The sequence below is a fragment of the Trachurus japonicus genome, chromosome 13 (genome assembly GCF_045865225.1).
Source record: "Trachurus japonicus isolate A0001 chromosome 13, Traja_1.0".
Classification (NCBI taxonomy): Eukaryota; Metazoa; Chordata; class Actinopteri; order Carangiformes; family Carangidae; genus Trachurus; species Trachurus japonicus.
This window is the reverse complement of record NC_140919.1, coordinates 31,464,875-31,488,024: the sequence shown is the minus strand read 5'-3', so window position 1 is coordinate 31,488,024 and position 23,150 is coordinate 31,464,875. Positions and strand designations below refer to the sequence as shown.

The following is a 23,150-nucleotide window of genomic DNA, read 5'->3' as shown; positions in this document are numbered from 1 at the left end:
ATGATGCTCAGTCAGGACTGATTTGTTTGTTGCAGAGGAGATCCTGGACGACGGCGTGGGACTGCTGCTGGAAAGCTCAGGAGACAGCCTAGACGACGACTCTGAGATCTTCAGTGAGTTTGATGAGTGCAGAAAGGTAAGGGCACCGCTTTTATTATTTATTTGTGGAGTCGATGTGCCTGCTTCTCTGCTTGTTCACACACACACACACACACACACACACATACACACACACCAACTCTGTTATTATGAAATAGGCACTGAAGAACGGTTTGAAGCACCACAGTTTGAAGCACCATCTGTTACTGGCTCGTTTTATCTTGTTCGGGAAGGAGAGCAGTGTCCGTGTTTATATTGTCCAGGTGTTAACCCCGTGTTTCTCCAGACAAACTCTATGTTAGCTTTCTCTCTTCGTTTCTTGACAAACACCTGTTTTAAACAAACTCAGAAGCCGCTGCCATAATTCAGTCACAGGCAGCTAAATAGTAACACACACTGACATTACTGAATGAAGTGTATCCTGTGCATCAGAGACCCGAGGCAAGACGTAGCATTTACTTGAACACAACCGCTAAGTGAGGAGTAGCTCCTTGATTGAGCTTGCATTCTAATTGCTTGATTACGTGTCGTGCTAAGAATCAGGTAATGAATGAAGATGCATTCATTTAAACTCCAAATGAATTTACAGACTCAAATTACAAAAGGCAACAGAGAGCAGGGCCGGTAGGACGAGCACATATGAAACAATCTCAAAGACTTACATTTTGCTATTGAAGTGCTTTGGCCGACAAGATGACTAATTCTTCCTCTGCTGTGTAAAATAACAGCTTCAGAGTAAAATGAGATGAAATCAGCACTATTCAAAGCAGAGCTCTGCTCGTACTCTTGTAATGCCGAATTAAAGGTTGGTGTCTTCACCACTTAATTACCCCATTCTTCATTCTACCAAATGGAGTTAAGGACTCACTGGAAGAAATCCACGGATCACTTTGAGATGCCCAGTCATCCCAAAGACTGTGGACTGGTCACATTACTGCTCATTTACCTACAGTACTCTCTCTTTAATCCACCGAATAAGCAACAATTAGTCAAATGTTATACTAGGTCTGTTTAATTGGCCTATTCATTTGGACATGAACAAAATAAGATCTATGTAGCTGTGTCAGTGGTTGCTTTTTGTGGTGTTTTGTCCTGTTTAATTGTGCCTTTAGTCTTATTCAACTCTGTCTCTTTGAAGCCAGTCGCTGGAAGATAAAACATTAAGTAACAGGCTTCCTTTGTATTTGTGCTGCACTGAAAGTATTTGATGAGTCAGTGTAGGAGTGCAGGGATCAGTGAAGATTTAAGTCTTTGTACCTGAAATGTGGTAATGATGTCTGGATTTGCACCAGCAGCTCTCCAACAGAACAAAATGATACAAATGTTTGCCAATTGATCCGCTCATAGGCTGTCCTCGATAAGAGTACGCTGCAAGAACTTTTGAATGTTCCCACAGTCATTGGGAGCAACGCCAACAAAGCTGTGAGTTTTTCACTTCCAAAAATAAATATGTAATGGCTGGCAGAGTGGTTGTTCCCATAGATTTCTTATTTCAAGTTCTAAGTGAGTCATTGGTATTTATTGATGAACCAATGTAGCCCTGAGATTGTTAGTTTTAGTTTGTGATTTGGAACAGAGACAAACTCCTGTCACTGCACTGAGAGGGTGAAAAACATCAGTTGTAATACCACTACACTGTTGTTTGGGATTTACATAGCTGGCCACATTGTTCAGTCTTCAGGCTTTAGAGCCAAACATTCAGAGCAAGTGCTCGTAAGAACCGAACTCACCATCTGGACTCGGACCAACCACAGTGAAAACCCCGAACAATGAAAAGGCAATGATACCAATTCTCGGCCGGCTGCAGAGTCAATCCTGCAGTGCGGTCGCAAGTTATTTTGTGATCTGACTGTCACAACTGTACTGTGCTTTAGACTGTCAGTGTTACTATTACTCCCTTTGCCATGGTGTTGTTTGTAGTTTGGAAGAAGTAGGAAATTACTAGCTGTAACACAAAAGACATGTCACACACAAAATGTGTGTGTTTTTTTTTTACTTTGCTGAGCTGAACAATGGTAGCCTATTCTCTGTGCTGGTGGATTCATCACAGGAGCATACATCTCATTTGATTTACTTATCATTAAATACATTTTGGCATGCCTCATCATTTCCCGCTCCCCATTTTCTTCCCGCAAAGCCTCCCACGCTGGTTGTTCCTGTGTTCATCCTCCTTTGCAGCCTGTACAGTTGCAGCGCCCCGCTCTCCATCAATCTCCCCCTATTCCTCAAATTCTGCATTTATATTCTGCTGCGGTGTGGCTCACCCAGCCAATCCTGCTCCGCCGCAACCTTGAGGAGGAGACTCCTTTTCCTCCTGCTTCTTTGCTCTGAAGATTCATTTACAATGCTGCCGGAGTTGGCCAGATCTTCACACTCACGCTGTGTGTCTGAGCTTACCCAGACTGTAAAGAGGAGAGGGAGGGAGGGAGACAGAGGAAACAGCAGAGTATCAGTGACAGAACTACAGCAGACTCGGAGGGTGAAAAGAAGGGGAGTTGGAAGGCTGTAAGTGCTGGTGGGCGGAGAGGAGGAGGCAGAGGAGCTTCACTCATCCTTCATCACAAGCACCACAGCACCTTTTTTTTTTTTTTTAAGCAAAACAGAAGAAAGACAAAAAGGATGAGAAATGTGTTGAAGAGGCACAGAGTAGATTTGACTCTTTCCAAAGCCTGGAGTCTCTTCTATTGTGGCACTTGAACCAACACCGGCTGTCCATCTGCGCCCGGCTATGTCCGTTCTGAAGTGGAGCAAGCACAGCAAGCGCTCCTCAGACTCCATCTATGACATGCTTCATCTGGTGAGATTCCTATCTTGTGTCACTTTTCTTTACCTGGTTTGTTTGCTGCTGTGATAGATGCTGAGCTGCTGCTCTCGTTGTTTTATTTCCGCTGAGAGTAAAAACACCTTTTTTCCTTCTCTGCGTTTGTTTCACACATCCTCCTGGCTGCTACAGACAGAAAACAGGAAGCTGTGAGTCACCGTTTGTGTCGCAGAGTTGCTCCATAATCACTGGAGTGCTCCACGGGATGCCAAAATAAAACGCTGCATGTAGGCGCCGACTCTCTGCAGATCCAACCCCAGATGACTTGGACTTTGCATGTCTTTGACAAAGTGGCCTGACTGTTGTTGCAGCTACTGTTGCAGAGTTTTCTCCCCGGGCACCCCAAGCTATGATCTCAGGCTTATCATCATTTTAGAGAGCAGACGTGCAATCTTCTTCCTACTCGTCCATCAGCGCTTTCATGCTTTGAAACAGTTTTTAATCTATATTTCATTTGCTAGGGGAAATGCTCATCTCTCAGCCTCTTATCTCCATATTGTTCTTTTCATGTGATATTGAAGGCTTTGATCATCCGCCCCCTTCTCTGTTCTTTCTCCTCTCTCTGCCATGTCATGACTGTCCATGCAACCAAAGCCGCCATGGTGTTAATTAGCCTAGTGAAGATGATGACTGGACTGTGCCTGTCGTACTGGGCTGTGGAAAACAGGATGAGTTCTGATGAAACGGGCAGGAATCATGTTCATAAAATCAGTCCTTTTGCGTGCATGCTTTTTTTTTGTATGGTTTGCAGTGTTATTGAGTGTTTTTTTATTTTTATACCACGATCGAACTTATGGTGTGTATGCATCACATCAGTAAAGTACTGCAAAGACAAATACAGACATCTGGTACAGAGGAAAAGTGCTGTCTTGTGATGAGACATATATTTATGGATGCTAATGAGGCAGATCTCAGTTGATCTTCCTGTGACTGGCTCTCATGATTCTGGATCCCACATCACAATGAGCAGTAAATGTAAAGGGATGTTTCTGGTTTTGACATTTGCCAGGATGTATCTCACGTTCTACCTGGTTTTATTAGTAATAATTACCTCTGTTCACATCCTGTGTTTATTTTAACACGACTCGTTCTGCAAAAACATCACCTAAGTCAACAGTAGGTTTCACTCCAGAGTTTAAAATTGAAAATTGAAATGCAATTTCAACACCAGTGCACTGGTGTAAATTGCATTTGCAACATCGTCATGTTCTGACATTATAGCACCTCCCAGTTCATCTGTTGATCTGGGAACTGTCTGATTATTTTTGGGATCATTGTCACATAGGGACAAAGGGCTGTTGTGCCTCACATATCAATGTGTCTGTCTGATTGTGTAACAATGCTGCTTGACATTGTCATTTTCAAATCTGCATAAGGAGATGTGTGACAGTCATTTTGTAGCACAGTGTTCTTCAATATTTATTCTGCACTTTTTCATCTTTTTTTCCATATCATGTTTTAGTGAGTGATAGTGATGGAACATCTAACCTATGTTTGTTTCCACCTTTCATCTACTTTATGGTAAATTTTCAATTTATGTGTCTGTGTGTATCTGTGTATCACAGTAAAATCAGCCATTTAGTTTTGCATTTGCATTTCTTTATGCGCAGTACTGTCTAAAATGAAAAACACCGGGTTGTTTTGATGTCCTCAGATGTGTAGACTGTTGATCGAGCAAGAGATTTGATCTTAATTAAGATTATTTTTTTTATCTAAGAAGGATAACCTTCTATCTTCTCCTCTGATAGGAGGTAATATATATATTTTTTTCCCATAGGAGTTTGTAGGTGTGACAAGATATATTGCTTCTGTCTGTCCTTATTACCCATCAGGGTAACACTTTATTTTAAGGGGTCCTTGTTCCTGTGTATCTACCTAATTAATTACAGTGTAATTACCTATGTAACCGTATGTAATAACATGTACTTACATTGTAATTACATAGTGTATTTTCGTGTACTTACAGGTCCTTGTTACACTTGTAATAAGAAATGCTTGTGCAAAGAGAGAGGCCACTTTGGCATTTCTTATTACAAGTGTAACAAGGACCTTTAAGTACACCAAAATACACTATGTATTTACAATGTAAGTACATGTTATTACATACGGTTACATAGGTAATTACACTGTAATTAATTAGGTAGATACACAGGAACAAGGACCCCTTAAAATAAAGTGTTACCTTCACAATTTATCTTTTTGCATCATCTGTTGAAATCTTTCAAACAGTTTTCTCATAAAATGAAAATAGGCTGTGATAGATTTGAATAGCACCCTCTTTGTGCTTCAACTTCTGTGTTTGTATTGATGTAAAAAGCCAAATTACCTTCTTGGTGTTACAGCTGATGAGGCTGTAGTCTGTTGCAAATAAAGTAGACTGTAGACAAGCAGCTATGCAGGCCGGTGCCGAGTGGGGTCTATTTTTGTCCAAAACGATAGTCTAATGCACATCAGGGCTGGTCTCCATGGCAACCCATACTGTATATGGACAGACAGGGTTGTGTGTATATTTTGATTCTGTGAAAGAGATGAATCATTACACCACTGATCTGTCAGTAGGTGGAAAACACCAGGGAGAAGAGGGATATGAGTGAAGGAGAGGGAGGCGGGGAGACATTGTTATGACAGACTGAAAATAGACCAAATTAGTGCAAATGATTTTTTTTAGAGCTGCCTCTCTGCCTCTTTCCAGGCTCACTCTCTGCACAGTCATGAACCTGTGCACATCAGCAGCTGGAGAGTGACAGCTGCAAGTTGATATTTCAGATGCTGCTGCTTCTGCACCGAATGATCAATATTTGGACATGATGACTTCAAAAAGGAGTTATATAATTTAATCAAATTATTTTTCCTCCACACTCTTCATTCCCTTCATTTCATTTTTTTTTCCAGAGTACAGAGCAAGTCGCTGCTTTCTGCCGCAGTCTCCATGACATGAATCCCTCGGAGTGTGTGTCCTCTTCGCCTAGCCCGGACTCGCCCTTCCCACCTCCTGCAACTCTCCGGCAGCTGTCTGATGCCGACAAGCTACGCAAAGTCATCTGCGAGCTCGTGGAGACTGAACGAACCTATGTCAAAGTCAGTATCACTCATCTTACTTACAGAGGCAAATGGTCTTTGTGAGGGTGCGTGTTTTCCTCCTCTCCATCGATCTGTGTATCTGTCTGCCTCAGGTTGTGTTAGCTCTACGCATTACCTATTCCACATGTCCAATCCATATTTATCTTGGTGTCCCAGGAGACCTAAGGGGACACAGCTGTGCCCTTGCCTGGATATTGCCTAATCTTTTTCTGCCCGATTAGAAATGTGGCTCAGTGCAATAACTGGGTTACAGAGGGCATATAATGGGATAATGTCAAGGCTATCTAAAATCTTATACTTCATTACAGTGGGCATGCATGTACTTATTACTGAAACATGATTGATGGTGGATTTTTGCTGGAACTGAGCTATTTTTTCAAATTACCCCAAGACATCGGGCTGCATTTAATGTCTGTGTGTGCAGTTTGCTCTTGCACTTAAAGCTCATTTGTCAAGGTAATGACAGACAAAACTGTCAAAACAATAAAAAAAAGAATTTTAACTCTGAAGTAACCGTGGGTAAATAACTTATGTTGAGGATATTAAGTTCAGTGCTGTTTAGCCTACATGCATATACATTTTTTGAATGAGTTTTATTATATGTACTTGTATTTATTGCACATGTCAAAATAAGTCTTTTCTATGTGATGTTTATGTAATTTGTCTATTTTATGTTACCTTCTTAAAAGGTAATTATTAAACTGACATTACAAATATGTCAGATAGGAATCACAGTGTATTGTTTCCTTAGACCACCAACCATCCTCCTATTAGGTTACATGGTCTGTTTTAGAACTTTTTGAAAACACTGCTAATTAATCACATGGGCTTTCAACTGTTCAGCTAAGGTATCTGTTGCCACAGTCATTTATTTAATTGGGTTTCCATACAGCCCCCCTCCCTTTACAGTGCATGCAGAAAGGCTTCCACCAGTTCTGTCTTTGATCTTGGGGGGACTCTCAAACTATCTCTGCACCTTTACATCTCTGTTTTGTTGTGAGAAATGTTTGATCCTGTGTAAAGCCGCATCTTATTCATGTGTCCATTCCCCAAAATGACATGGACAACTTTAAATCACACATGTAATTTTGTCTTGTAGGATCTGAATTGCCTCATTGGGAGATATTTAACCCCACTGCAGAAGGAGACCTTTCTCACTCAGGATGAGGTATGTCTAATATTTCCCGTCAGCCTTTGAAATGTAACTGGCTTTTAAATGCCACAACTGTCAGAATATTCTAAGAAAAGTGGGTTACATAATCATATGAAAACTAGCCATGTACAAGGGCAACAAGGGTGGATGATGAGAGATGTTTTATGTACTTCAATAATGAAATTCATTTGGATGGAATACATTTTGAACATTTCATGCTCCACCCATAGCATGGGACTAATATTGGATGCAACACACAAGGACACACATTTTACTTAATGCCATAGTTATTTTAATTTTGCCTGAATGCTCTTCTCCCCCAGCTGGATGTACTGTTTGGGAACTTGCCGGAAATGGTGGAGTTCCAAGTTGAGTTTCTCAAAACCCTGGAGGATGGGACCAGACTTGTTCCAGATTTGGAAAAGTTGGAAAGAGTGGATCAGTTTAAGGTACCTTTTACTTGTTTGTAAAGATAAGACCACCTAAAAACACCTGTAAACTGAATTTGTTTTAATGACTGTCTTGATGATCTTTTCACAGAAAATCCTCTTCTCCCTGGGAGGCTCTTTCCTCTACTATGCAGACCGTTTTAAAATCTACAGTGCTTTCTGCGCCAGCCACACCAAAGTCCCTAAGGTCCTCGTAAAGGGTGAGTAAATGTGATCTTGGGTTGACATTCCTCCTTGGCTCAAAGGAGAGCATGTATTTATCCATCAACCATCTGCCATATCCTGCAAGGCTTCATAAATCTGCTCTGTGGAGTTGTCAGCCAGACAGTTGTCCATTTGACCTCTGCATACTTCCAAGCTGGTGGCTCCCAGGGCGAAAAGGCCTGTGTAACATTGCGTAATATATATATGTATAATGAGCAGTGTTGAACAGCTTGTTCTTAAGCCAGTACACCCACTCACTTTAACACTCAAGTGGATGTATTTGTTTGCTGCATTTACATTCAGTGACTCAGCTAGTTATTGGCCATTATGAGTTTGTTGAGGTGTTACTTGGGTAAAGCTGTTTTTGAAGCAGTAAACAGGTTATTCCTTCCCCCACACTTGGGGTTGGCTGCTCTTACATGAAATGATAAGTCTATAAAAAGTCTGAAACATTCTCGGCTATAGATCATTTTTTATGCATAACAAAGCAAAGCATATACTACACCGGCTCTGAGTTTGCACAAGATCAATGTGTTTACACCAAAGCAGCCTGGGTAATATCAGGCACAAGTACAAGCTTTTATTATTATGAATTACAGACCATAAACAGAACTATATGAGTAAACCAGTAAAGAATAGAATTGTCTGTGCATGCAAACACATCAATTGTGCAAATGATGAATGGGAAAACGTGATTTTTTGTGTGGAAGAGTTGGACTGAATGTTTTTTTTGTCGGTCATTCCAGCCAAAACTGACCCCGATTTCAAAGCCTTCCTGGATGAGCGCAACCCCAAGCAGCAGCACTCCTCCACTCTGGAGTCATACCTAATCAAACCCATCCAGAGGGTGCTGAAATATCCCCTTCTGCTGAAGGAGCTCTACTTGCTCACAGACCCAGACAGTGAGGAGCACTACCACCTGGACGGTAAGACCCGGTCTCATGGCCGACTGAGCAGATATAATCATTTTGACAGGGGAGAACTGGGTAAATACATGCAGTCAAAACATTTCAACTCTAACCATGTCAATTGCAGTTGCCATGAAAGCCATGAACAAAGTCGCCAGCCACATCAATGAGATGCAGAAGATCCATGAGGAGTTTGGAGCCGTGTTTGATCAGCTCATCACTGAGCAGAGCGGTGAAAAGAAAGAGGTACATTGGACAAAATTGGCTTGGCTCAGTTATGTCAACTAAAGTAAACATGTTTTGAGTGACTGTGGGTATTTTGCTGCATTTGTAAGGTTGCTGATCTGTCCATGGGTGACCTGCTTCTGCACACCAGCGTGACGTGGATCAACCCTCCTGCCTCCCTGGGAAAATGGAAGAAGGAGCCTCAGATGGCTACATTTGGTTTGTAATGATTTTCTCCCATAAATATGCAATGAGTGTAACTTTAAGTGCTCATGTTCATTGTCCTCCTATTTGAAATGATAACGACTGTTTTCTCATATTCTACACATTTTTATTTGACAACTTTTGTAATGCTCCCAGTATTGACTGATGATGAATTTATTTTCCCATTGCATTTTAGTGTTCAAAACAGCAGTGGTCTTTGTATGCAAGGATGGTTCCAAGCAGAAAAAGAAAATGGTAAGAGTTTCACACAAGTCCATTCAAAACGTAACCTATTTTATAACATCATTGTAAATTAACTTTGCACACGTGCTATTTTCAGATTTTCAAAAGCAGCCTTAAAGCTGATTATATTGAGTTGCATCACATTTCACAAGTACTGTATATCTTTGTAGGAGAGATTAAAAGGTTTCTTTTCTTTTTGTTTTATAGGGAGGCTCCCATCGAGTCTCTGTATCTTCAGATGAAAAAGACCCTTTCCGATTCCGTCACATGATCCCAACTGACGCCCTTCAAGTCCGATCCTTGTCCAATACAGGTAAGGGATGAATTAAATACTAGGTTGAAATAGTGTTGTCGTTTTCTCCCAATTTCAGGAATTTTCCAGAGTATTGAGTTAATGAGATCACATGATTTCCCCCCTCAGATGGCGAAGGCTCTGCTGTGTGTGAGATTGTCCACACAAAGTCGGAGTCGGAGGGACGGCCAGAGAGGGTATTTCAGCTGTGCTGTAGGTGAGGATATCGTCTAATGGAGGTTGCGGAAGGGAGCTTTTGTGTCCCTGAAAGCCCTTGTGCTGTTATCTACAGACTGACAAACTGATAATTATGTCCTTTTATCTGCCGCAGCTCGCCAGAAACTAGAAAAGACTTTCTGAAGACAGTCCATTCCATCTTGAGGGAAAAGCACCGCAGACAGCTTCTAAAAACGGAGAGTTTACCCCTCAACCAGCAGTATGTGCCCTTTGGAGGAAAGCGTCTCTGTGCCCTAAAGGGAGCCCGTCCCGCCATAAATAGAGCAGGTAAATGCCAGCCTGTGGCTGTGTTCACCCTACAGCTTCAAGTGTCCCAATTTTGAGTTTTTCCTCTTTACCTGACACAGATCGGTGTTAAGTGAAAAAAGGAAGAAAAATCAGAGCTTTTAATTTCCGATATCAGTTGAATTTGTTGATTTAATGTTATGGAGACATTCTGGCACTCAAACAAAACAAAGGGTAATTTTTGGAAAATGTAATATAACCGAGTGTTATATAGTTAGCTGGCTTAGGCATTATTTGTCTTGAAAGTAAATTCATGCTTTTAACATCTACTAATAGTGCTCTAACTCTGGGCCTGGTCTCACATAATAAAAAAAAACATAAAGCATAACACAGGTCCCTATTGTATAATGTTGTCAGAAGTAATGGAGGTCTCTTGCACAAGGCTCTGCTGAGAAGTGTTCTTTCTTACCACCTGGTAAATCTGCCAGCGTTCCTCACTCATCAGTCTTTTATTCCTCTAGTTATAAAAAATGAATAATGCTAATGTTATCTGTCCACATTAGTCATTTCTTTTATATTTTTCTTCTTGCCTTTTTGCAGCATCCGCCCCAACCAGGACTCTAGGCAGACGAAAGCTGGTGCGCAACCGCTTCACGATCGACACTGACATCGTCTTTGACGGTGAACCCGAGCAAGACCTGGCTTCCCCGCAGGATCCCGACTCAAATCAGCTCCAGCTACAGGACAAACCAGACCAGCAGCAGCAGCAGCAGCAGCAGCAGCAGTCTGAGTTGGCAGGTGACACAGACCGGTGGGTGGAAGAACAGTTCGACCTAGAAGAATACGAGGACCAGGAAGAGGTGAAGGAGACGGACATCCTGAGCGACGAAGATGACGAGCCCTGTCAGACACCAAGAGCACCATCTGCTGAGGATGATCTAGAGGCCCCTGTCATGGCTTTGTCCTTGGACGGTGAGGAAACAGAAGAATGCAAAAGCCTTAAGTCCCTAACAGTCAGCGAGGGGAATGATGATGTAAAGCTGGTTGACACTGAGAAGCAGAGCGACGACAACGTGGACGATCGAAAGCAAACAGAGGATGAGATCTGGGTACGAAGGGAGCAGTCGGGTTCATCCCCAGACTGTGGCACATAAAAGCTGAAGAGGACAGGCAGACAGCAAATGTTTAATCAGCTTTACATGAGCTCCATAAAGATCAGTCATCAGTCTTCACCAACAATGCATGGGCATTGACGTATATCACACGGCTAGTAGAAGATAATATCCCTCCTTACCTTACTTTTGCTGACTGCTTTTTGTACAGGTAAGATCATCAGTGGAGCAATACAGGAATCCAGAGTGAGGGAGCTCTATCCCAAATCAAATGCTGTTACATAGAAGTCAAGCGTAAGCTCTAAGAGATGAACTTGATGGTACAATCATGGAATCTAATCAACTGCTTTGATTGGCATGGTTTGCACATTTGGGCAGCATTCTATAGTCCTGCCTGCTGTTGCCAAATTTGGGTATTGTAAGAACATTAATATTTGTTTTTGTCTGTGTGACTCAGAGATATTATCATAGTTAAGGGCTGTATATTATTTGTCCTTAAAGAAATAGAATAAATAATTGCAAAGGACAGTATTGTCTTGCATCATTTACTGTACTTGTACATTTTCACATGAATATACACTGACATGTTTTGGGAGCAGATTTCCTGGCTGTGTATAATATATGATTTTGATCTCATGTTTTATGGACTTAAAGCTATCTTTTTAGCCTTGGAAATATTTCTTGTTACATTTAATAGTGGAATTATGTAAGAGCCCCCATGTCACAGAGGTATGGGGATTGTGATTTGTTTTAACTTAACATAATCCTGTTTTACTTGAATTTGCATTTGCTGTTCTATGTCTTTTTATTTACTGTGAAACATTTTTGTTTTGTTTTGTTTTATTCTTTTTGCTCTTCAGTATTGCCATTCAAAGAACACCCAGCATTATTCCTTTCTTAACATTTCATGTGCACACTCTTGTACTGTAGAGAATTTGCACATCAGTTACTTTTGAGGTCTTGTGTGTTAAAAAGATTGTTCACTGGTTAATGGATTACAAAGCTATGTTTTTTTTTTTATTTATTCATATGTAAATTAATTTGTGAGCATAACGACATTAGTAATCTTTTTTTTATTCTTCACAAAGAAAGTCCAAATTTGCTCAAGCAATCAAGGGGAAAGACAGTATGCCTACAGAGAAAGGAGTCATACTTGTAAACAACTCATTGTGCTACTAAGACTGCATTTTTATTACTGTGTGTATATAGAAAAATGTATTGATATCATAATAAATACAGTTGTTTCCTACTTATAACTCAAACCACTTCTTTGTAGTGATTCATTGGTTTGTGTAGTTCTACTCAGCTACCTCACTCACATCACAGCTCGTCAGATCTCATCCCTGCAAAACAATTCTGTGATGTGAGAAAAACACATAAATGCCCGATGTGTTCTGACATGCCTGCGAACGACAGAATGGAGCAGCTAATCAATGCTCTTCTGCCTCAAAGCAACACTGAAAGATGAGAAGCACACGGAGAATGCAATTGCTGAACAGAAGCAGGGAAACTAAAATCCTTCACAAGACATTAGGAGCCACTTTTTGTGTTTGCAAGCCACAGCTGATTAGGTGTCTGAGTGATGATGAAGGAGCTCAAACCCCTATTATCCCTAAAAAGGAATGTGTGCAGTATATTGGAGGGAGAAATTGTGCTCAAGCATACAATAAACAGCTGGGAAATATGATAAAATGTGAAACTATCAGACCACATGTTGTATATGATGATAAGAAATACCTGACATGTTATATCTCCGCTAATCAGTCCATAGTTCAGCAAATGGTACCACAGGCATGCATAACCAAAATACACACCATAGGATAAAAAGCTGCTATAAGTATAATATAGGATAGTACCCAAAGGGAGGGGTGCTCTTGTGCTTCAGCCAAACCAGTAAATCAGTGCTCTCAGCCCAGGACAGATCATTGAAGCGTGGGAATCAAGTGGGTCACTTTGCAGGGACTGAACCCAAATGAAAAGAGACTGGAGCACTCGATAAAATGCAGAAATATTTAATAGAGGTGCACAACAACTAACGTTTTGACGCCAGTGTGCGTTTTAGGATTGTGGTAGGATAGTACCATTTGTTCTCTGACTCAATGTCTTTGTGCAACTGTACACTCATCTGAAATTCTGGGGCATCAGTCACTAACACTGCAGAGTAACTGTGTACAATTCAGGATGCCCATCACAGATCAGTGCATTTAGCAGAGATGATGAACAGTAGTCTTCAATTTCCAGCATCCTGTTAGGGCAAAGACCGGTTTCATTTCCAAGCTGACAGGAGGTAGACTGGCTGTGTGCCAGAGACACTATAATCTAAACTTCTCACAGCCCTATCTCCTCTTTGAGGAGTCTCTGAGCTCTGTAGATATCCACCCAGGCCCAGCAGCCCTCCCCTTACTCTTGTCAATCACCACCCCCACTACAAAGCATCTAGTGCTCCTTCAGATTGTTGGTGCATCCTGTTGTTCAGATGACATATTTTCTACAATTCCCAGTTTTAACGTTTTTATCATTTTAATCATTCGTTAAAATTCCAAAATTTGTGGTCAATCGTTTGATGAGATTTTAAGTGACTGATTTTAATATTCAGTCGCACCTTCAAGATAAGGGAGAGAGAGCACATCAGACTAACAGTAGATCTTCAGGGGAGATTGTGCTTAATAACAGAGGGCTGGAATAGGCTGTTCTGCTAATGCTCTTCCTTTGAAGGAGCAGGCTCATCTCACCCAAGATAAAATGGTACAAACTTGATTCATGGGCCTCTGTATTTAACTGAACAGATCACTTTAAAACTTTGGACTTTTAAAGTCCAAAATGTTTAATGCTGAAAAAGAAGAAGCAGACATGAGACAGAAAACAAAAACTGCATACCATTGCATGCAAAACTTGCAGAGGAATGTGCAGTCATATCTACAGACAGCAGGTGGCAGCAGTCAGTGGCAGATAGACATGGCTGCCTGTGCCCCTGCACCAACTAACACCTTACTGTGAATTCAGTACTTTGGTTTATTCCTAGTTATCAAATCCATCCTAATCTAAGTCCATCCCTATTAATCTTTACATAAAATGCTTCAAAGTACAGATATGATGCATTTGGGTTCACAGCTCTGTGTTTCCTTCAGTGAGCTGTTTCTGTTTACATTTTCGACCACTAAGGGATGTGACGATAGTATCACTCAACAAACCTGTTCAACTGGCTCTTCAGTTTCTGTTCCTGTTTTTTGACCTCTCCTGCTACTGCTACTGCTGCTCCCTCCCTTTCACCCCCTCCCCTATCTCTGTCTGTCTGTCTGTCTGTCTCTCTCTCTCTCTCTCTCTCTCCTCTCTGTCTCTCCTTCTTCATATAAGATTGACCAACATGTTTGAACAATCCTACACAGCTGATGTTCTTTCTGAGAATAGGCGTGGCTCTTCTTTTAAAAACCCACTGTTGATTTTGAAACATTTCCGCCTTATGTGAAATTAGGTAATGTACCTATTCACATAATCAAGAAATTATAAGAAACAAAACTCTTTTTAGTTTTAAGTTATAGCAAGTTAGACCTTATGAGTCTTAACGAGCAGGTCAGTTTAAAGGAAAATCCCTCTTTATGTAAACCAGTTGACTGATGATTGATTTTTACTCATGACTTTTTAATGAGTACCGCCAAGCTGGAATTTGTTTTTACTTAAATTAGGAACACTATTGATTCTTCATCTTTAATGAAGAGAGTTAATGAGCCTCACACCTAAGCCATATAGATGTTCACATCTATTAAACTTCCTAGAAAAACATTACTTTTCAAGTTAATGTGTGTGTATGGGCTTGCATAGAAAACAATGGCTTGGTCTGACATATTTTGCTCATCATGGAAGCTTAAGTACTAATCCCTGATCAGGTTTTAGTCAATTTTTTCAATTTTTAACACACCTTGCACGACTTTTGAATTGCTTAATCACTCTTCATTGGTGTTGGTCATGCATGACGAGCAATCAAAACAACTGTCATGCATTTGTTTTCTTTCAATGCGTTTCTGTACCGGATACACTGGCAGAAAACAAGGTCAAGTCAGTACAAACCAGTATCAGGGGTGCAAACTTGTCACCTTTCGGCGAAATTCGCCGTTTTGGATCCCAAATTGGTCATTTGTGTGATTCGTGTAAATCCGCAATAAAAAAAAATTTGAGAGAGGGGGGGGGGGTCCGGCGAGGCGAGGCAAGCCCAGCCGAGCCAATGCACCTGTCTCTTTAAGGGCGCATGCACCTTATCTGGATGACAACGAGTGGTGGCAGCGCTCCTCTTCTGTCCAGCAATACACACCTGAAGCTTCACTTTTAATACAGACTAACTAACGCGACTTTTTGAGCATGGCGAGTGAAAGAGTCGGAGCTAGAAGATGCGCCAGCAGCGTTGTATAGTTGCTGTATGGGACCGCGTGTGTGTGATGATCGCGATCGCGGCCAATTAGCGATTAGCGCGTTTAGCTTTTATTAGCGCTGCAGCGCGACCTGAGCAGCAGCAGCAGGAGGAGGAGGAGGAGGTTGACTGACTGTGGCAGGACACCTCTGCCTCTGTTTCACTTTATGTTGCTGGTAAATAATGTGGTTGTAAAAGTAGTAGGCTAAAGTTAAATTATTTTGTATGCACTAATTAAAGGGGCAGAGCTTTAAGAGACATTTTAGCTTTTATATTTTATAAGATATATTTTTTGTAAGAACCACAATTAATAAATATAGGTTATATATTTCAGTGAATATCTAATTGTTCTTAGCATTTGTTAGATAACTTTATTTGCCCAATAAATTAAAACATGTTGGAACTATCATGTCTCCTCTCTTGCAGCCAGAATCTCACCTACTTTTAACCTCAGACTGTCACAATGATGTATCAGATGTCAGACTGCCTCATTCTTTAAGTTTTAACCTGAATATACAAGACATGATTGATTTTCCCAACGATCAAAGTATACGAAACCGAACCGAAAACCATGACCACAAAACCGTGAACCGAACCGTTTGCTTGAACATCTTTTAAATACATATTGCCGCTTAATATGTTTTATGTAGCCAATGGCATTTTTAAGCTTCATGTGTGTTATTGGACAGAAAGAGCAGCGCTGCCTCGGAGCATAGCCTACGTACAGAAAACACATTTAGGCTTACATCAATAAATAAATGTTTCACAATGAACCAATCAGTCTGTATTAAATTTTATTTTGTTTGAAGGCAAGGTTTGCAAGGTTCATCTGATGGACATCAAGGGACAGATTCTCCAAGTTTTGCACAGCTTTTGCTCATGCTAAACCTGCATAGGCTGAAGACCCCCTTCACATATTTCAAAACCAAACACAGAGAGACAGATTGTACAGGTTTAACAGGAGCAAAAGCTGTGCAAACCTGAGTAAATCTGGACCCTAGTCTCATGCTAAAATTGACTGTAAATTCACCTTTAAAGTTGGTTAAAAAAAAAAATTCCCCGGGGGAGCATGCCCCCGGACCCCCCTAGGGGGTCGGTATCTTGTCACCTTTTTTACCCCTGATGAGTTTGCACCCCTGCAGTATGATTAGATTGCAGCAAGGTGATATGATCATAGAGGTATATATCTCTGCAGTGCTCATCAGTTGGTCACATCGTGAGACAGCAGACGAGAGACGAGACCGCAGTTTCCACCGAGCCATGAAAGGAAAGCTGGAGGTCATCGCCCTCGTCCTGGGCTTCATCGGCCTGTTTGGGGCAGTAACTACCACTGCGTTGCCCACATGGAGGGTTTCAGCCTTCATTGGTGCCAATCTCGTTGTCATGGAGGATCTCTGGGAGGGCCTGTGGATGAACTGCTGGAGGCAGGCAAACATCAAGATGCAGTGCAAGGTGTACGACTCTTTGCTAATTCTCGCACCAGAGCTGCAGGCAGCCAGGGGGCTAATGGTTGTCTCCATAATTTTGGTCTTCATCTCCTTGCTGATCACAGGATCTGGAATTCAGCAGAGCAATTGCTGTGGTGACAACACAAGGGGCAAGAACATCACCCTGGCCTTGGGGGGAGTTTTCTTTCTGCTGTCCTGTTTGATCACACTCATCCCCGTCTGCTGGGTTGGCTTTACTGTCATCAACAGATTCTACGACCCACTGATAACTGATGGTCAGAAACGGGAGCTGGGGAGCGCCCTCTTCATCGGCTGGGCCACTTGTGGTGTTTTGCTGGTCACCGGGATCCTCGTTCTAGTCAGCTACAGCCACCGTGCATCAAAGGATGAGGAGCCCTACGCTGACGCACATCTTCTGGCACTGAGGGATTCACAGAAAGATGGCAGCATCTATTTGCAGCGGACACCATCCAGCTCTCACAAGCATCACCAATATGTGTAATAACATGCTGCCTAAAATGTGTTGTTACATGTCTCTAATGTTGAAAGGACACTTTGTATACTCATTGAACTATAAATAGCTCTTATTTACATTAATTATTTGTTTTCTCCCAAAATCCTTAACAGTTGGAGCAAGATATTGAATTATGAGGTTTATTTGTGCTTATATGTTGTTGGTGAAATCAGTGAAAATTTTCTTTTCAATTCAGTACTGCTATGTCATTTTTATTGCGCTTTTATTCACATTATTGCTTTTTCATTTCTGAACTTTCGCTTGTAATTGTCCTTTTGCCATTGATCATTTTGATTTGATAATTTTTAACCAGCAAGTAGACAACCAAGTCAACATGTCAATAAATGTACGGACGGGTTGATTGCTGTAATTTAGCTATACTCACTGACAATAAAGGCTGATTCTGATTCTACATTTGCTTGCGCAATTATGTGTGTGTGTTTTAAAGCAGAAGTAAACGGAATGTTTGTGTTAATATCAGTCTTAAATAGTTATATCTTCCGACAGCAATCACTTATATAGAGTGTTTGGTCCGAAACACGGGTCTGTCAGTCACTGTGCTCTGATGTAAGCTGAGGAGAAAACTTTCCTTGTATCCTACAACCTTTATCCAATGAGGAGAGAGAACGGCATAAAGGGGCGGTCCTCTCTGTGTGTGCAGCCAAGGGATGCATGTGAATGTAGTGACGTAGGGATGAGGGCGGGGACTGCTAACTCCATCGGCTGACAGGAAGTTAGCCAAAATGACCTGATGGCTTACTTCAGCTTTAACCGACCACGGCAAACACTCTAGATACCTGTCAGCGATATCATTCAATTATTTTTCTTGTTGTAGTAAAAAGGATCATCTACAGACTGATTACTTTTACATTCAAGAGGAAGGGCAGATGTGAATGTGGCAACTCTGTTGGCAGACGGTCAATACTGTGTCACAATGAAACCAATCCACCTCAGGTTTCTGTTCTCAACACCTTTCTATCAGCTCAGTTTACATCTAGAGGCGGAGACAGTTTGATATCTGTGATCATTTGATCAGGTTTCAGTCTGAGAGAGATTGAGATTCTTTACCAACACACAATTTGTGTCAAAGGGCTTTGGACAGCAGGCAGGACAACATCCTCTGTAGCCACTTCTTTACATGAAAGGAAAAGATACTAAAATGTTCTTGTTAGTGTATCAAAATAAAATTGTTTTCATTTTAAAATTAAAAACGATAGATTTAATTTATTGATTTTGTCCTCAAACGTCCAACCAATAACAACAAAGAAATGTTGTGTTTTATCTATTTATAGCATAGATTTAAGCTATCCTCTTTGTTGTCTAAATCATATTCCTTAACTTACAAAAACAACAACAACAACATTGTGCTATATAGCATTGAAAATATATTGAAAGTTCAAAGACAGGAAACATACTATGATCAAACATGACTTCATAGAGTGATTTAATCAGTTTTTGATTGACTGGTTGATCACAAGACTAAGTTGTTGGTTGTGACGGTTATATTTTCATTCAAACAAGAACCACTCTTTGGTGTGTCGTCATCCATCTGATGGGTATAAAGCAGCTCAACCAGTAAGGTTGCATTGCATCGTTAGCATTTTTCGTGGGTGTATAAGTTCCCTGACTTGCTCTTCTCCTCAGATTTGTTTCTCGAGCTGCAAGAGTGCAGCCAAAAGCCACAATGGCCACTTACACTGCCTACAGTGGCTACAGCAAGCCGCCTCAGTCTTATGCAGGCTCTTACTATGGTGACAAGAAGCCAGAGGCCTATACAGAATACCAAGACTCTGTATATGAGGAAAAACAGAAAATTGAGAAGAGAAAACGCCAGAATGCCATTTGCTGTGAGGTAGTGGCTCTCATCATTGGTTTCATTGGACTAATCGGTGTGGCAGCCGTGACGGGCCTGCCGATGTGGAAGGTAACAGCCTTCATCGAGGAGAACATCATTGTCATGGAGACCCGCTGGGAGGGATTATGGATGAACTGCTACAGACAAGCCAACATCAGGATGCAGTGTAAGGTGTATGATTCTCTGCTGTTTCTGCCACCGGACCTCCAGGCCGCCAGAGGTCTGATGTGTGCCTCCGTGGCCGTGACCGTCTTCGCCCTCATCGTTTCAGCAGTGGGGATGAAGTGTACCAAAGTGGTGGACCATCGGGCTCGCACCAAGCATATTGTCCTTGTGGCGGGAGGCTGCCTCTTCCTCCTGGGCTGTATCACCACCCTTATCCCGGTGTCGTGGACTGGCCATGTCATCATCAGGGATTTCTACAACCCTCTGCTGATCGATGCCCAGCGCAGGGAGCTTGGGGAGGCTCTCTATATCGGCTGGGTGACCTCAGCGTTGCTATTCAGTGCTGGAGTCATCCTTCTGTGTCGTCACGCTCCCCGTACCCAGGATCCAGAGGAGAGGATTGTGTACAATCCAGGAAATATCTACCAGCCTGCATACACCTACCAGCCATACTCGTACCAGCCAGCGTACACCTACCAGCCTGCCTATTCAGTACCACCACCACCAGGATCTGTAGCATATACACCAAGTCAGTACTAGTGAGGTGAAATCAAAAACAAAGCCAGTTTTGGACTTGCTTTTTTTTCTCGCCATGATTTGGTGCATTTGATAATCACCTGACAAATATGACCTGAGACTGTCCCTGAAAATGGCCAAATCTTTCACAACTTTCTCAAAGAGGGCCAACTTTATTGCAGAGATTGAAATTTGTTGTGGAAGAACATTTGTTTTGATCATGATGAACAGTGCCAAATTACTTCTTATGCTTTGTTTGTTTCCATATGCTTAATTTGGAGAAAATTGTAACACCAGTCAGTCAGCCATACGATTTTTCTGTGGTATTACCACAGCTATCTGTTATACCACTGTCTTTACAGCCTCCACTGACAAGCTCTTTGAGATCAAATTATGCACTAGGCCTTATCAGATATACCTCTAAATGATTTATGTGAACTATTTTGTGTACATGTAAATACTTTTTCAAAATGCTGGCCTAATTATAAGGTCAATTGTGGTTTCAAATAAAGGGATAATGTTGTGTAAAAAGGACAATTTTCTTTTTTCTTTTTCCGGGTCCCTATATAAGAGTGGCGAAACTGATCAACAAGTACTGGTAATAGGCTACATGATGGCCATGTTTCACTTCCTGTCAGTTGTTTTGTTGTCTCCATTGTTTTCAGCAGAAATGTACCTGAACTGGTTAAACCTGACTACTGACACAGGTACACCCAACACAACACAACCCTGCAGGGAGATTTCCTTTTAACCAAGTCAGAGCTGTAACAGCCAGATAGACACAGACCAGAAATCTGATACTAAAAGTGACTAATCCACACTCAAATATAACGCATGTCACACACACACACAGCAAAGAATCATGTGTAAGAATTCCTAAATGTTCTTTTTGTTAACATTGTTTCTATTATCCTATTTCAGTGACAATTCTTAAGTTAATGTTTCCCCATTGGTCAATGCTTTTCAGTTCAAAAATAGCACTTGGTTGGTTTGGTTAAACTCCAGAGGGATCGCTATATTTGTAGTTGATATATTCAAGTCTAGATAGCTAGTTACAAGTTGGTGAACTTGAAAAATTCTCCCTTTTAATAAAACACCCATGTTTTTTTTCTTTTTTACTTATTCAAGTTTCCTTGTGAAGTGAGATCTGAGAATGTAAACTGAGATGTGTGAATAAACAAAGTGGCAGCACAGCACCTCTTGGGGGAGGTGTACAAAGAAAAAAAATGTCCTGGGGGATTCTGTTTCATGGCAACAGGTTCCTATTCACACCCCTTTCATTCTAGTGTCATGTCAACAGGGAGGGGACTGTACATGTGAGCACCAACCCGCCCTTCCTCCTCCACTGGGATGCAAAGCCACTCCATACTGCATCCAGCTCCATTCACACTGGTTATGCGCATTTATGTATGTATGAGCTTGGAGGAATAAGAAAAAAACAGGATGGCCAATTCAGCACTGGAGATAGTGGGTCTTCTATTGACCCTGATCGGACTGATTGGGGCAGCTGCAAGCACTGGGATGCCCATGTGGCGAGTCACAGCTTTCATTGGGGAGAACATTATTGTGTTTGAGACTCGGTACGAGGGTCTGTGGATGAATTGCTTCCGGCAGGCTGACATCAGGATGCAGTGCAAGGTGTATGACTCTCTCTTGGCCCTACCACCCGACCTACAGGCTGCTCGGGGGCTCATGTGCTGTGCTCTGGCGCTGGGTGGTCTTGGTCTGCTGATCAGTTTGGTTGGGATGCAGTGCACGGCATGTATTGAAAACAATGACCGGGCGAAGCGACTGGTCCTCATCATCGCAGGAAGCATGATCATCATGGCTTGTATCTGCACCATTATCCCTGTGTCATGGACGGGTCATGTCATCATCAGGGACTTCTACAACCCCTTGCTGATTGACGCCCAGCGCAGGGAGCTCGGAGAGGCTCTGTACATCGGCTGGGTGGCCTCCGCTTTCTTGTTTGTTGGTGGATGCATGTTTATCTGCTGCAATTTGTCCGAAGACAAAGGTTCAGAGAGGTACATGTACTCTAAGGCCTCAGACTACATGGCCTATCCTCCGCAACCTCTACAGCCTCTGCAGCCTCTTCAGCCTCAGCAGCTGGTGCTACTTCCTCAACCACAACCCCGACCACAGCCCATGCTGTCAAGACACCCCTCGTCTATCTACAGCTACCACCCCTCTGTACGCAGTGGGGTGGCTTATCTCTGAGCACTTCAATTGACTGAGGTAATGGTGATCGGTAATGGTCAGTGTATGCAAGGAAAATTCTTTTCATATGGGCTTGTTTGACACTGCAATATGACACATTTCAATGAAAACATTGACTGTGAATGATAATGGAACCGATTCATGGATGTCCATTTTAAACAAACTCTTTATAAGTCATTTGTGGTGTATATAACATCTTCTCAAAGAGCATTTTAACATTTCCCATCTTCCTGTGTAACCTGCATTTCAATTATAGGAGTTGTTTTTACTAAATTTTATACTAAAAATCTTGTTTTTGTATATTTAGTGAACTATTTTCTACATGCTGTACATAGCAATTTATGAATTTATGTAACGTTTAACTATCGACTGACAAGGCGCAAGTGTGTTTGTGTATATTTGACTGCTAAAATGCTATTTGTTGTCTGTGGATAATTTGTGTAGTTAGTAAGACAGTTAAATACATTTCAAAATCAATTTATTTTAACCTTCAACATTAACTGTGCCTGTGCTTAGAGTTCAGATTTACACCACTCTCAGCCCTCATATTTTCCTTCACAGTTTTAACCAGTTTTAGCTTGTTTTGGCCAGTATTAGACACATGATACGCAAAGGAAAACAATGGCAGGGAAATTACAGGTACCACTCTTCAGAAGACAGTAAATAGGAGACATACTGTAGGTGACAGACTGTGTGAAAATGACGTTGACAATGGAATATGAATCTAACATTGTGTATGTGTGTGTATAGGTTAAACAGAAAACAGCTGTAAGTCTT

At 41.6% G+C, this 23,150-nt stretch overlaps 4 protein-coding genes across 5 annotated transcripts in view; all 4 read left to right on the top strand.

The window, feature by feature from the left end:
* LOC146976286 (rho guanine nucleotide exchange factor TIAM1-like) overlaps positions 1 to 12,515 on the top strand; it is a 43,946-nt gene extending 31,431 nt beyond the window's left edge. For both annotated transcript variants that reach the window (XM_085795962.1, XM_085795963.1), the window contains exons 15-27: positions 36 to 136; positions 5,813 to 5,998; positions 7,101 to 7,169; positions 7,478 to 7,603; positions 7,695 to 7,803; positions 8,554 to 8,733; positions 8,843 to 8,961; positions 9,051 to 9,159; positions 9,341 to 9,399; positions 9,595 to 9,700; positions 9,809 to 9,896; positions 10,011 to 10,183; positions 10,742 to 12,515. In XM_085795962.1, coding sequence (XP_085652088.1) covers positions 36 to 136; positions 5,813 to 5,998; positions 7,101 to 7,169; positions 7,478 to 7,603; positions 7,695 to 7,803; positions 8,554 to 8,733; positions 8,843 to 8,961; positions 9,051 to 9,159; positions 9,341 to 9,399; positions 9,595 to 9,700; positions 9,809 to 9,896; positions 10,011 to 10,183; positions 10,742 to 11,295 — 1,979 coding nt within the window. In that variant the 3' untranslated portion in view covers positions 11,296 to 12,515. The remainder of the gene's footprint in view (positions 1 to 35; positions 137 to 5,812; positions 5,999 to 7,100; positions 7,170 to 7,477; positions 7,604 to 7,694; positions 7,804 to 8,553; positions 8,734 to 8,842; positions 8,962 to 9,050; positions 9,160 to 9,340; positions 9,400 to 9,594; positions 9,701 to 9,808; positions 9,897 to 10,010; positions 10,184 to 10,741) is intronic.
* Positions 12,516 to 16,861: 4,346 nt separating this feature from the next.
* Positions 16,862 to 17,715, top strand: LOC146976285 (claudin-4-like). Its single transcript, XM_085794486.1, has one exon. It carries the CDS (start codon positions 16,916 to 16,918, stop codon positions 17,603 to 17,605), a length of 690 nt encoding a protein of 229 aa, XP_085650612.1. The 5' UTR covers positions 16,862 to 16,915; the 3' UTR covers positions 17,606 to 17,715.
* Positions 17,716 to 19,210: 1,495 nt separating this feature from the next.
* On the top strand, positions 19,211 to 20,684 carry LOC146976284 (claudin-8-like). Its single transcript, XM_085795961.1, has one exon. The coding sequence runs from the start codon at positions 19,302 to 19,304 to the stop codon at positions 20,175 to 20,177; it is 876 nt and encodes a 291-aa protein (XP_085652087.1). The 5' UTR covers positions 19,211 to 19,301; the 3' UTR covers positions 20,178 to 20,684.
* Positions 20,685 to 21,329: 645 nt separating this feature from the next.
* cldn8.1 (claudin 8.1) lies at positions 21,330 to 22,423 on the top strand. Its single transcript, XM_085794485.1, has one exon. It carries the CDS (start codon positions 21,597 to 21,599, stop codon positions 22,371 to 22,373), a length of 777 nt encoding a protein of 258 aa, XP_085650611.1. The 5' UTR covers positions 21,330 to 21,596; the 3' UTR covers positions 22,374 to 22,423.
* Positions 22,424 to 23,150: the final 727 nt, after the last annotated feature.

Excerpts from the sequence above, each read along its gene's own strand:
- cldn8.1 (XM_085794485.1), top strand. The coding sequence starts at position 21,597 with ATGGCCAATTCAGCACTGGAGATAGTGGGTCTTCTATTGACCCTGATC.
- LOC146976285 (XM_085794486.1), top strand. The coding sequence starts at position 16,916 with ATGAAAGGAAAGCTGGAGGTCATCGCCCTCGTCCTGGGCTTCATCGGC.
- LOC146976284 (XM_085795961.1), top strand. The coding sequence starts at position 19,302 with ATGGCCACTTACACTGCCTACAGTGGCTACAGCAAGCCGCCTCAGTCT.